The following is a 15,501-nucleotide window of genomic DNA, read 5'->3' on the forward strand; positions in this document are numbered from 1 at the left end:
TTACGTAGAAGCGCCTATTATATTTATAGGTTGAATAATGGAACGACATTTCGAAGCAGCTGCTGCTCTTCCTTGCTTCCGTCCTGCGAGCCTAAGCAACGTCCTAGGCGACGCCCTGGATTCGCCACAATTACGAGGGTAACCTTACTAACCGTAATGCAACATTACGGCTAATATTCGTGTATTAGCGCTCAATTCGTAATACGAATCATCGCTCCTAACAAAACAACGTCATAGGCCCTCGCGATGCACGCGCATCACCCGTATAATTATAAACCATCGCTGAATGAGGCAGGATGGGGCAGCGCTGACGCCGAGGCTGGCGGTGACGGTGGAGGTGGCGGTGGCGGTAGCGGTGGAGGAATTATATTGAAAAGAAGATATCGTGGCGAGATGTTGGCGCGAGAAAGAGAGCGTAAAGTCGGCAATAGGGGCGCGTATCTCTCCCTACGCGCGAGAGAGTTTCTATTCCCGGCGCGGTACAGAAATAACGGCTGACATGTCCGTCGACCGCCTTCATCCCGCGCCACCGTTTATCCTTCTTTCTAGTAGCCCCGTCGGCCCTCTCCTATCTATCTTCCTGTCTGTTCGTCAATCCTATTATTCGTGGGGTTTGTCGGGTAGATTGTGTGGACGGAAGGCGCGACGTCCATATATCTCGATTTGGATAAGACAGGTGTCGCACGATGTGCGCTTCGAGGCGCGGTCGTCGGTATGTCAAGATTCGGATAAGACAGGCGAGGTAGGCTGAATTGCGCCTACATTGTTTTGTTGGCTTGTTTAATTTAGAGTTTTAACGTGGTATTGTAAAGAATCTCCTCATTGTGATGGTAATGGTGTGCGAGCGTCCTCGTATTTGTCATCTCACTCATATTCTTCATCATCATCATCGTCATCATTTTCATCATATTCTTCTTCTTCTTCTTCTTCTTCTTCTTCTTATTATTATTATTATTATTATTATTATTATTATTATTATTATTAGGCATTACTAAATTGTAGTTACGGAAAATGGGTCAGAGCGTATGACCTCTTGGAACGAAACATACGGCAGTAATACCTGGATAGAGGCAAATCCCATCGCGTGTGTAATAATTACCAACGATACATTAAAGTTTTTTGACGGACATTCTAGGCGAAATTGTAAATTATTTCGCATAGCCTCGAATTGACAGATGGATTATGACGGGTACATTAGTCATACTTTATATTTAATTGCCCCTGGATTTACAATATTGTAGGATATTTATCATGCGCGCCGTAATTATATTCGTGAGCAAGAGATGCGCGAGCGTCATTTAATTTTTCCCTCCATACGCCTCGAATCTAAAGTGAATGATAAATAATAATAATCATTTAGTGGAATATCAAATTCGATTTTATGCCACGATAATCAAACCAAGGACTCGTAAGAATTTTAAACTAACGTCGTAAGCTTCGTTATAACTCGCTCCACATTTGTCATTAACTATTTAATATTATCTTGCCTTTTTTCGCGACTCCACCCATCTCTCCTCATCATAACGCTCATATAGAGATAGAGAGAGGAAGAGAGAGGAAGAGAGAGAGAGAGAGAGAGAGAGAGAGAGAGAGATGCTCACTCCTTAATTGGTAACCTCTACGAATACATTCTTTCAGTGATTTGAGAAAATTTATAAACCCGCGACCAATCTTCTTTCTTCCATGGGCTTTTCCTTTCAACCATCTTGGATATATTATTATTCAACGCTTCGCCTTCCTTCCACACCCATTGCAAATTTAAAAAATGCGAAATATGCAAATTTCCTATCTTTTATAATAATTGCATATAATATATTTTTTATTCTATATAGTAATTAATTTGATTATTAAAGTAATCAAATCCACCATGACACTTTATTTGCGACTTATTTTCTCATTTTATTAAATTTTATTATTGTTACTATTATTATTATTGTTTTTTTTATTTGTATTGTTAGTGTACTAGTCGATTTAGATTTTAACTTTTTAATATACTCAACAAAGAAACTTATAATCCAGATGTTAAGTTTCACATTTCATTTAACAAGAAATATAATTTTTAATTTGTATTATTATTTCTTTATTTACAAGCTAGACGGACATAATTAACAATGATTGTTGATTGATAAGAATATAAGCACCCATAAAATTAAATATGATACCTTAGAATAAAACTGAAAGCATTAATTTTGTTATCAAATCTAAAGTGTACTTACTCGCAATCGCTCGTAATCGACATTAAATTCTTACCAATATACAATACAATATTCATTAAAAGTGATAAATCTACTAAAATGGCCCTTTATTGTTGACATAAATTATACAGCGGAAATTTCTAATTCGCGAATAAAATAATACGTGAATCAATTTTAGAATAAAATCTCCCTCGTTCCATTATTCAATCGAATACGTAAATAAATGTTCGTTTCCAAATGTACTTTTCAAAACAAGTGAAAATTCTATTCCTACCGATTTCGAATATGTTCAAGCAATTAACAAAATCTTGCACAAACTATTCGACCGATACCCATTAATTAAATTTGTCCTTACAATACGCTTAATTTTATAAATAAAATACTTACGTCAGGATGCTCTTTAACAGGTACATAAACTTTTTCTGTGAGTGTTGTGACTTCGCCCTCTGCCTCCGGGAGAATGAGTGGATCCTTTTTCACGCCATTGATTTGAAAGAGACTCGCTCGGACTTTAGCAATTTCTGAAAGGCAAAGGACAAACGATATTTATATGACGGCAAAACTCAATTATAGCAGGCTACAATAGCACACCTCTCTCTCTCTCTCTCTCTCTCTCTCTCTCTCTCTCTCTCTCTCTCTCTCTCTCTCTCTCTCTTATATCTATAAGCAAGAAATTGCGTTGACAGGATGTGTCTATAATTATCGCATTGTACAATAAATGTTTTATTCACTTTGAAAATTTTACGACGTAGGAGATAATTAAAATTCCCAATGTACCACGATGATTCAAATTTAGCAAAGCAATTTCATAGATGCGTTATATGCATATAGTTTACTTGGGACAATAAAAAAAAGAGCTGCGCGTTTAATTACACGGATTTTAAAAGCGAGCTGGTTTTGCGAGTGGCGAATGGCATTGCGTCTAATGACGCTCTCGCGGTAATTGACGTCACGCTGCCCCGATGTGTCCGCGGTGTGTCACCCCGGGACGTCTGGGTTGGTACCACGGGGTCCCGGCCGTCGAAGGCTCCGTCGTCCCCGGCACCGCGCGCTAAGCAAACGCAACTCCAGCGCATAAATAAATAAAGTGGAGCCTTTCGCAAAAGTGCTGCAAAATGCAATCGCCTCGCCCTAGAGAAGGAGCGCCCGCCCATCATCCTCCCACTATTATGAGCAATCGTCGGCCTTGACACAGTACACGGGAGAATTGCCTAGCTCGCGGCGGCCGCCGCGCCTTAGATGATCGCCCGCGGAAAAACTCGCGATTTATGGTCCGTGAAATTTCATCGCTGGCCGCCCAAGGGAGGAGGTGATGGTGAAGGGTGGGGCTCGGCCCCTCTACCTCCAACGCCCATACCGAATGATTTAATTTTAACGAGAGAGTGACGAATTCCAATCGCCGGTAACCACCCGGGTTAATCTGTCCCAGTGGAGGGCATTAATAGTGGGTGGCTTGTGTCGTTATTATCCAGTAATGAGTTCTGCTAATCTTCGAGGCCCGTGCAAGATGCCAAGTCGAGGTTGTTGTCTTATTTTGTACGAGACGTCGACTTGATTAACATATTCAATTTAGCGATCATCATCGTGTTTACGTACTTAAATTGTTAAAATAATCAAATGAATATTTGATGAGTTTTTTTTTCTTTTTCTTTTTTTTTCTATTAGTATCATATTGGCTTATGTAAAATTATGCGATAAATAAATTAGACGTAGGTGCTCCTTTTGTATGGGAGGGAATTTGTTCGATATTTAACGATGTTATTTCATGTACAGTTACGTCGCTCGCGTAATTGATCGTAGCCTACTAATGGAAAAACTCTTTTATATCGCCATTCAAAGTTTATACGTTCTTAGAATAACCTGAGAAAATCACGTAAAAATTCTAATACGCGTACGTGCGCGTACAGCCAGATACGCAAAAAGCGTAAAAAATCGATTAATTTGCTTTTATAAAAGCATTTTTCAAAGGTTCTTTCAAGAATTACGTACACGCTATCGTAGCTCGTTTTTTTTATCCGTTTCGTACAACACATATTCTCGTCTAACTTTATTTAAATATACGAGAGACGGAGCGATTGAGAGAGACGGAGCGAGAGAGAGAGAGAGAGAGAGAGAGAGAGAGGAGTAAATCTCGATGAAAGAAAGTTTTTTGTTCCTTTATAATGATGGAAATATTGCAATGCTATAACTTTAAAATCGTACTTATACTTATGTCAGTCAGCTTACATCGTGAGTGAATTATATGCTCAAACATAATCGGCTACAGCAGCTCTTTTATTTTATAAGAAATATTAGCCATCATTTTTCTTTTCGTGTTTAAACAAATATATAAATTACAATGTACAGATAATTTTATGATAAGTGTTAGCCAGATTAACAAGATTTCCAAAAATCCTCCTTCCTCTCCTTAAACGATCTCGGCTATATCCGGTTTTTATCCTCGGCTTCTATTGCCATCCAGTACATCTCGACGTAAATAATAATAAAAAATCTTGAAATTTACAGAGAAAAAGTCCTCAGTTATTGGCATTTACACGAGTGTTGGGTAATTGTCCGTGGCCAACGATACTCAAGGGAAAATAGAAAGTACTTTACGTAAATTGTCTTTTCAAGTTTGTTCCGTATGATTGACTTATTGTCAACGAAGAAAATCGCTGGTAAAAGTCAAATTTTTTTCATCTTAATCGATCAACAACGGCTGATTTGAGTCCGATTGATCGCACTCGAATTATCGATCAAAATGAAATACGCCAACCAATACTGTAACATATAATATCTTTCACGTGGCTCCAAGTAGCTTTTAATTTTTTCCCGAATAAGCATACACCATTTATCGTCACAATTACGCTTTCTACTTTATTTTTTTATTCTTTTATTATTCCTCTTACGTATTTACGGTCTAAGAAACGTTTAAGCCTAAGCGTCATAAGACATTTCTCCATTTCTATTATTAAAACCAGCGTTTCAATTAGCCTCTTAGAAACGTAATACTTTCAACTTGAAAGCTCCATTAATAAACGCATAGTTTTGGAATTTTTAACAATACCCATGGTATCCCCCCCCTCTCTCACTCTCACTCACTCTCTCTCTCTCTCTCTCTCTCTCTCTCTCTCTCTCTTTACCTCCCTCACTACATAAACCAACAGACTTTACTATTTAAAAGTAACGTAATGGCTCCTTTCTCCTTCATTTTCCATTGGCGCGCACCGCTTCCGCGGGCCAATACTCGAGAGGATTGCGCAGGGCGCCAAAGAGGGACTTTGCGAAGAGGAAGCGAGAGAGGAGACAAAGCGACGAAAGTACTAGGAACGCCGGTGCACGCACAGTCGGCCGCTTAAACTCTTACAACTACGTAGATTCAAAAGACTTGAACTGGGCGTGGCTTGGGCAGCGCATAATGGAAAGCTCCATATAATTCCTCTAGCTGCAAGTCGCCGTCTTCCTTACTCGCGCATTGCGTACATCGAGCCAAGCCTCCAGTACTTGTTGTACGCATTGCGCCATTCAATAGACAGACCTTCGTTGCTTTTCCATACCGGCAAACGAAATACAGCGAAATACAGAAGACATTTTTTTATCCAGATGGCAAGTGGGGTGGGCGGGGGGAGGCGGGATTAGTTACTACTCCGTTTCAAGACATACGGGGGGAGGGGAGGGGGGGGGATGAAAAAAGTATAAAATAATAATTTATACTAGAGGATCGTGGAAAAGCGAAAACGAGATTTAAAATTTAGAAGAATACGAGGGCATAGGATAGTTTTATCCGAGCGTTCGAGTAACATTGACTCCAAATCCTTTATTATTCAACTTTATGACATTAGCAAAGATTTTCCTCGATACCGGTACTTTGGGAAAAAGTATAAAATAATAATTTATACTAGAGGATCGTGGAAAAGCGAAAACGAGATTTAAAATTTAGAAGAATACGAGGGCATAGGATAGTTTTATCCGAGCGTTCGAGTAACATTGACTCCAAATCCTTTATTATTCAACTTTATGACATTAGCAAAGATTTTCCTCGATACCGGTACTTTGGTGAGAATTGCAGGCACGTTAAGGAATTACGAGGACGCGTTCTCTTTAAAGATTCGATAAGAAAGGAGAAAGTGACAATGTACACGATTATCTATTATTATCCTTTACAACACGTAATATCGTCGTTTTCGAAATAGCCATAGAAACCCGGGGATACGGTCGCCCCGTAATATCCCACATTCTTCCGTCGATATACACGCGTATTAATGGAAACGCACGCTCGTTGGTCGGTCGAATCGACGCGTCAATCATAAATCGCACCCACGGTGTGCCAGCTTTTCACCAAAATGGGCACATTTCACGGGGCGTGTCGGCAATTAGACAAGGCTCTTCGATCCAACGCTCCAAGCACTTTCGTGGCGCTAATGAATCAAAGGGCCGCCGCATTTCCTTCCTACCTTCTCTCTCTCTCTCTCTCTCTCTCTCTCACGTGTTTACGCTCAATCTAGATATAGACTCCGTTAAAGGGAGCAACGCGCCATAAGGTCGATGACAGCTTTACAAGCCATACCAAAATTAACGCACCCCCCCCCCCGCCGCCACCGCCACCTGACCATTATGCAACTATTACTATTTCATCGCGGGAATCAACAGGTGCGCGCGTCTTTTTTTGGATTGCGCCCATGAAATTGGTCCCACGATTAATTGATGATGGCTCGAAGGTGGGGAGGGGGGGGGTGTGTGTAATGGTATATTTGAATATCGTTAGAGGTGCGTGTCGTCGAGGAGCCGCTTAATTATTTCTTCCACTGGCTCGACGAGCTCAATAATTACATTTAATTAAACGCTTTTGTTCATAATACCGGCACTTATCGACTTAATCCTAGGCGCTTATCTACGTTACATAGAGCATTTTTAGCTGCACATCGAGTGCAAACATTGTATTTTTTTAGTCCTAATCACATTGGCTTGCACGAGTTTTTCAATTACTCTTCATTACACTTTACATGCTAATACATAGTCTTGAAGCTATAAAACACTAATTATCAATTCTACCTTGCTTTTTGCAATCATTTTTTAATGTCATGCATTTTTAAATTAATTATTGTTTTTTTTTTCTTCATTGTTTTTTCATTTGCTATGTCTCGCCCGCAGGAGAACGCATAAAAAATTTGAAGAATTTTAACCAAACGGTGCATTTAATTTACAAAAAAATATTACACGTTTGAATTACATAATATACGCATTGGTTACGATTGGTCGATTTCGCATAAATTGCGTTTAAATTCATTTTTATTTTATTTTTTTTTTTTATTTTGTCTAAATACTCAGCCAGCAAAATTGTAGTAATCAGTGCAATAACATTGCTATCTTTATAATAAGACGGTTAAAAGAATATATATATCACAGAGCTCATGTTATGACGTTCGGTAAGATAAACTAATTAAATTCTCGGCAACGTTGTAATTTATAAACGTTTCTTACAGAAACACTTTTCAGAGAAAATTATATTGGCTGGAAAATATTTCATATAAGACATGTAGTCGGTAGCTATTATTAAATTATTCTATTAATGCCGCGTAAGGAATTTGAAAATCTTTATTATTCAAGATAATAGATTTACTATTCGAATATTAAACACGACCTTTACATTTGCTCTTTTAATACCAATTAGACTTCTTATATTATTATGAGCACAAAATTATTGAGAGCAAAGAAATCTAAAGTAAGAATATTAAGCAGAAACGACTATAGCCAAGTGCGCGTTTGTTATCAGTGAAGCACTAGTTAAATAAACATTAGCACAAATGATTATCAATATTATTTAATTTTCTCAACCGAATTTTTTACGCCCATTAGGAGTCATTAATGGCCAGTAATTGCAGCTAGTGAAAACTTTAATTATTCGATAATTCAACTTAACGAACAAAAACAGTTAATTACTTAAGTAAATGTTATAATACAATATAGCAGGTAAAACCACTTTGGTGAGAAATGAAGGTGCACTTTAAAATGTGACGTAATGACGTTAGACTTAAGCCTTTGAAACGTAAAAGAAATCAGTCATCGTGACATATTTTCGTAAAACGCATAAAAATCAATGTCTTAACACAGAGGCATTGCTAATTCGTGTTGGCTCGTTCTTCGTTCGTTCGTTGCTGCCCAAAATCTAAGTAGGTTAATTCCCTAATAAATGTAAGCACCGACAAATTTCATCATCCCACGAGCGATAGCTGATACCTTCCACCCTCGCAACTTCCAATCCAATTTTTCCCGATAACGTAGCTTCCCAGAAACGTAACGCAGCAACATTCCCGTACAATACACATCTACTTACAAATATAGATAAAAGCTAACCCAAGTGTATTATCGCAAGTGATTCTCACTTTACTTAATCGACTGCATTAAATACATGTTGCAATACGCCCAGTGTCACATTGGCGTATCATAACTGAAATCGTTCAGTCGAAGAACCTGTTTTAATTTAATTATCGAACGATGCTAAGGAAGCAATTAATAATTCCCGATTCTTCAGTTAACCGAGTACCGTTACACGACTGGTCTCAACCATAATCTACCGTCCTTTACATACATTCGACGTTTATTACTGATTGATATTGTTGTTGTTGTTGTTGTTGTTGTTGTTGTTGTTGTTGTTGTTGTTGTTGTTGTTGTTGTTGTTGTTGTTGTTGTTGTTGTTGTTGTTGTTGTTGTTGCTGTTGTTGTTGTTGCTATTATTATTATTATTATTATTATTATTATTATTATTATTACTTTTCTTTATTCGTAATGCACATCTCGCGTATACGCGTTTTACAGTACTTTATCGTTAAATCGCCATTTGCCAAAGTCTTTCCAAACACGCGTTATACCTTGGGGACCGTTTGCGCTAAATTCGTTTCTCTAAAGACTCGATCAAACGCGCTCGGTTTTTCCTTGGAAGTTCGCTTTCTTATTCCGTAAGGAATTTTCTATTTCCACGGCTTTTAGCCAACGACCACTATTTACAATTCATCAGTAAGGAGATTCGGACTCGCCAGCCAAAGTATTCCACGGCCAGCTACTCCAGGAAAGAACAACAATGGACAGCAGCGACAACGAGGAGAACGAGGACTGTAACAACAACAACAACAACAACAACAACAGCAGCAGAGGCAACAGCAGCTGCGTCCTCGCGACATCGTCGTCGACCTCTTGCGCAGTTTCGAATTCAACTCGAGATGACTGCCAGCCCATAAAGCGGACCTACCTCCTTCGTCTCACGGCTATTTCGCGCTGGCCTCCTAACGGCCCCTCCCCCTCTCAAAGGTTAACGCTCCCTCCTCGCACTGGCCCACTTTCACGGCACGCATTATCGCGTCTTGTACCTGACCTCGTCGGCCGAGAGACTTGGACGATGACTCCCATGGCAATTTCTCACCTACTCCCATTTTCAATTTCCTTCCCAATAACTCCCCCCCCCCACCCACCCCATCGCCTCCCCTCCCCCTCCCCCATACATAAATGCATATATATATATATAGATATATCTATATATATATGGCGTGTATTTGTGAGCGAAATTTTTTATATAACGTCCGCACGAACAATAAAGCTTTAAATTTCCATTCCTTCGTACATGTGCTTCTATTCACTTTGTTTTCGACGATGGTACGTTGTACCTTCCAAAATAAATATGCTAATTTACACACGCGGCCGTACATTCGCACTTTCTTTTCGCTAAACCATTGTATTTGCCTATGAATGTTATTGAGTGCGTCATTTTAAGAATGCATCGTCCATGAATGTTTGTTGTTACCTTTTACGTGGCATTGGTAGTGCATCGATGACATACATATTTGTTGCAAAGCTATTATCATAATTAGCGAAATTATATTCTTGATAACTGCATGTTAGTGAATTTTAATTTACCAAGTCGCAAAATACATTCCTATACGTAGGGCACATTTCAATAAATATGTTTATTATTATTATACATGCCTTCCTCCCCTTTGACTGCCACTGAATTATTTTTAATTTCCTTTATAAATACGTAAATTAACGAAGTATCTAAAAAAAAAAAATGATACCAGTCATTACATTTTTTTTTTTTTTTTTTTTTTTTTTTTTTTATAATAAAAAAACATAAAACGTTTGCTCGAAAAACTAATTAAGCTCCCATTATTTTTAAGTGACAGTTATATTTGAATAAGAAGAAAGCCATATATAAATATGTATGATTCGTAAATTACTATAACATATTGCCATACTTGATGCACTTTGTGTAATTAAATAAATAAAATTATAAGAAGTTAATGAGCTTCCATCATAATGTATTCAAAAATAAAAGTATTCAAAAGTTGACAACGTACTTTATAAATGAAATGAATTAATTGATGCTTTAACGGTACGTATTTATTAAACGAATTGGACCGATCAAATTTAATGACCGCACTGAAATAATGATGCAATACTTATGCACGCGTTATTCCGATAAAATATCTTTATAATGTCACATGTATGTGTCTTGCGCGTTATGAAATCAAAAGGAAGCAACTAACCGCGAGCGATGACTCGTTGCGGTTCATCTTCTAAGCTAAGTGCACATGGACATTGGTTGAATGTGCGAGACAGAGTCAGTCGTAAAATGCACAAAGCCGCTTGTTTGCTCAATAGAAAAATAAAATATTTGAAAATGATTCAGCCTATGTCTTATGTAGTACAAGAGAAATATATGTCTAGCGAAAGCTATAGCAGCCCGCTCTATCAATTATGGACGGACTCGTAGATTATCGGAGATGCTGGCATTATCCCCGGACTCGCTCGATTTCTTCTAGCCTAAGATTTATGACTCTTTATCGTTATCCTTGAATGATACGCAAAGCTTTATGGGCTGCCTCATAGGCTTTTTTCTTGTCGAAACCTCGACATGTAAATGACAAAATTTCCGTAATATTCGAATTTAACAATACTCGAGAGTGCGCAGTTTTATTGAATACCTATTTAATGCGCAATTTATACTTCATATAATCTACATAACGCAACTTACACAGAACTAACTACACCACTCGCTTAGAATATAATTCTCTCATTAATCGAATAGTCGGTAATCTCGCATACTATCATCCCGCCCACCCCCCTCATTCTAATTTAATTTTTTATTTCTCAGTAACAATATGAAATGATCGTGTATCAACTTTACAAGACTTCGTCTATCTCTGCCACTTAATCTTAAAGCTGACATTGCGCGCATAAAAGTTGTATTTTACGTTCGATCATTTTTCTTTGGCTCGACATCGAAAGGAAGATATCGATTTCCTGTGAATTGCTTACTTTATCATCAACGTCGTGCTGCTGCAAATCTCTGTGCCGACTCGGAGCTCGAACGTGAACTTTCTCCGGTCTTTCTCCATTCGTTATTGACGTAAATTTATCCAGCCCCCCCCCCCCCCCCCCCCCCCCCCCCCCCCCCACCCCCCCCCCCCCCCACCCCACCCCCACACCCCAATCACCAATCCCCTTCACAAGCTGTGCGTATTAACGAGAGACAGGTATTATCGCGTCAATTAATATGAAAAACGTCGCGTAATTGGATTATTACTTGACTCGAGTCATTAAACAGTGCTCGCGAATAAGCCTTTAAAAAGTGTGCCCTATATACTTCCTAAAACGCTTTAAAAAAAAAAGGAAGAAAGAAAAAAAAAGGAAAAAAGAAAAAAAAAAGAAGAAAGAAAAAAAAAATGACGTCACGTTACACACGGTCCGCACCTCTTCTAGTATTTATAATTTTTAATTCGTCGAGATTGAGAAAATTCTTGCGCAGTGAGTCAGACACGCAGCCAAGTGTCTCTAAATGGAATTAGCGATGCGTCTTAGCTCAGGAGAGGCGCAGCAGAATGATTTTTTTCGCCAACAATGAATGTACCATTCTCACATAGATGGATAGTAACGAGAAGGTAAGAATCGGCATCCCACATTACCAGATCCAATAATTCAAATGAATTGAGCAGTGGCAATTAGCATTAACCGTAATTCCGCAATCAGCAGCCGCCTTATTAATTTTGCAAACACCTAACATTGTATCACTTGGCTCGCTTCCAGCTAGAGTGTCAAGACTTATCTCTCGATTTTCGCATTTACGCACGAGGCTCGCGACACGTCAATTTTTCTACGACAAATTTTTCTCAGATCGCGTGCTGAAATCCGCGGTGACTTGCGACAGTAGCCAGTGAGGGCAAAAAGTGGCGAAGGCAAGGAGCCGGAAAATTGGCGGGAAATTGCGGCACGTCGAGTAGTTGCGCGTGAAGGTGGGGGAGAAGTAAGTGGCGAGGCGGCACCGGCTGGTTTGGAAAATTGGCCATTACGGGTAAATCGGAAAGCCGTTTGAAATTGCGGATTGCCCTATTGGAGCAAGCAAGAGTAGGAAAGAATTTGTAAAGGTGCCCGCGCCAACGCACCGTTCGGGTATTAACGTAATTCCACGAACAAAGTATCGCCGAGGCGATTAAAATGAAATTATTAGAACAGATGAAGGAGGATTGTCGGAGGAGGTCGTTGGAGCTTTCTTATGCATAAATTTATGCAATCCAGGATAATCATTAACCAATTATAGCTATTGCTTTTGAAGAAGTTGATGACAATGATGAGGATGAGGATGAGGATGAGGATGAGGATGAGGATGAGGATGAGGATGTGGATGACGATGACGATGACGATGAAAGAGGTATGAATTCATTTTTTTCATCTTTGCTTTATACGCGCGTTTATAAATATTCATGTTTGCCGTAGCGTCGTGAATGAAACGAATACTGAAGAAATTATTTATTTTGAAATATGAGTTAAAATGTTAAATGTTTGAAGTTTGAAGGAATTTCAAATGTCTAGTGTCAATAATAGCTCTCGAGACTTTTTCAATATGGATGTTCTCTCGTGCAATACCTTTTCAAGCCACAAGATATTAATACTTTCCACTCGAATGATCGACTGATTTGCGCAGCCAATTAAATTCTCTATCGACTCTTTCGTAATTACACCTTGAATTAATTAATTCGGCTCTCCGAGCTTTCCAGTTATATCAATTTTCATCATGAATAAATATATTAGAAAAATTGTCTATGAAATATGATGAAATTATGCTATAAGAAAGAAATGGGCTGCCAACGTTAATTTCTAAATTGTGTACACACCTCGACAATACCAATAAAACAAAAAATTTTACTTTTACAAATCTTTATTTCTTTACCTCAATTTTACTTTAATAAACGTAGCCATAAATAATCAAAATAATAATTTATAATGATAATTTATAATAATAATGTATAATAACAATTATTATATATTATTGTTATTATTATTATTATTATTATTATTGTTATTGTTATTGTTATTATTATAGCGTTAACTATACACATAAGTAGTTTTGAAGAACGAGGGCGCCGACTGTCCATTAGCTTTTGTTATTTTGAATATATAATTTTCTTCAAATTGCCTATCGTCAGCACACGATGCAGCAAAACGATTTCACAAGAATCAACTTATTTTTGCCGACGCGTCTGATTATTTCTCTAGCACAAATATGTCGAATGCCAGGCAATTTTACAAAAATTAACTATTCAATTATTAAAATGTCACCCACGATATTATTACTATCCACACTTGGAATTATGTTTATCAATTGAGAATGGACGAGAACGCACGTTCGGCAAGATGAAAGCAAGATTTTACAACATCTACCTCGGCCGACCGACGATTATAATCATAGACTGATTATAAAATCAGCATAATATGTTCAAACCACATACAACATACATCAAATTGAGGATGAAAAATCCATAAGATTTCCATAAAATGATGCTGCCAAACAAGAGCAAACAACGGCCTCCCGTTACTCGGTATAATGATTTTTCTGAATTCTTTCGGATAATCAATTGAAGATTGACGTCGGGAGGAAAGATTTCCTTTGCAATGGCAAGTAAGCAACATGTGGCGCAATAACCCAACAGTCCTGGCGAAATACGAAATGTCAAAAGACAATGCACCGTCGTCCAAAATGTGCGTGCGACGTACCACTCTCCTCATTTTTTTTCTTCCTCCTTTCTTTTTCCTTTTCCCCTCCTCGTCGCTCCTTCACGGGGCAGCGTCCCCGCCACTCCCTCCCTCTACCGTCACGACGCGCCTCCCCCCCCCCACACACGACTCTGCCATCGATTTTTCCTCATCGTATCGTACGGCCCGTAAAAGGTAGTGGAATCGGCAGCAATACGGTACTCGGACGCCGTATTCGGCGAGCACTCGCTCATAAAGACGCACCTCCGCGCATTTCGCCCCCGCATCCTTCCTTCACTTTCTTCGCGCTTATCGGCGAGTGCGTGAAAGAGCGCGGACCTAATTTGTCACGGCGATAAGCTCGAGCATAAATTATCGCCGTACGCATACCAAGCGCCGGTCGGGTGTGTACGAGGGCAGGACGGAGTGGGGCCACAACCGGCGAGAGAGAGAGAGAGAGAGAGAGAGAGAGAGAGAGAGAGAGAGAGAGGGAGGGGAGGTGTAGATATTTTGGCTAAGATTATTTATAAAGTCAACGATAGCAATGCGATACGTTACGCAATATAGTCCCGAGCTTGATTATGTGTGAAAAAATCGTGCAACATCTGCGAATGATTTCTACTTAAATCAAGAAATGTTAATTATACCGACGGATAATTTAGCATTTAGAAGTTTATCGTAATTAATGAAACGTCTCGGCGAATGAGCAGTATTTACGACTGGACTCTACAACGCCTATCTTATTTTCAAAAATTCGTAAAATTCAAAAAGCCTAATCTTATTTCAATACTCACTGGCTGCCTAAGCGCACTCGATCTCATATAACAGCCGACTTGTTATATTCGTAAACACGAAGAGGGAGAAATTGATTATTGCCAGAGCTACCATGTCAAGCTCGCGTCGCTTACCGAGCGGCTCAACAGTCCTTTATGCGAATTTCCAATATGTTTGCGATATTTTTAATAAACGCGTGTATATGCGGGCGATACAAACATCAATATCATCGCTTAGGAAAGCTGGAAGAAAAGCTATACGAGGGCATAGTGTGTGCGATACGTGCAAATATAGCTGCAAAGTCAAGTCACGACACTTGATTCAAACGCGCCACTCTCGATTCAAGTACTTTCTTTTCTCAGTGGTTCTCAGAACTCGTTTTTTTTTTTTTTTTTTTTTTTTCAAAGGTTTTCTCACAAGCATTTGAGCACCAATTAACATGGAGCGAGGAACTCCCGTTAAATTAATATTAATACAGGCGACATATTCATTAAAGGTTCCTCAGGCGAATTGCTTGTTTCAATGGGGAGCA

General features: G+C 38.9%; 1 protein-coding gene across 4 annotated transcripts in view; it reads right to left on the reverse strand.

Annotated features, from left to right (window-relative positions):
• how (protein held out wings) overlaps positions 1-15,501 on the reverse strand; it is a 100,593-nt gene that overhangs the window by 35,956 nt on the left and 49,136 nt on the right. For all 4 annotated transcript variants that reach the window (XR_912931.1, XR_912930.1, XM_011501525.1 and 1 more), the window contains exon 2: positions 2,583-2,716. Coding sequence is in view for 2 of the 4 variants with exons in the window: in XM_011501525.1 (XP_011499827.1) it covers positions 2,583-2,716 (134 nt within the window). In the remaining 2 variants the exon portion in view is untranslated. The remainder of the gene's footprint in view (positions 1-2,582; positions 2,717-15,501) is intronic.

Source organism: Ceratosolen solmsi, unplaced genomic scaffold (genome assembly GCF_000503995.2).
Source record: "Ceratosolen solmsi marchali unplaced genomic scaffold, CerSol_1.0 scaffold28, whole genome shotgun sequence".
Lineage (NCBI taxonomy): Eukaryota > Metazoa > Arthropoda > Insecta > Hymenoptera > Agaonidae > Ceratosolen > Ceratosolen solmsi.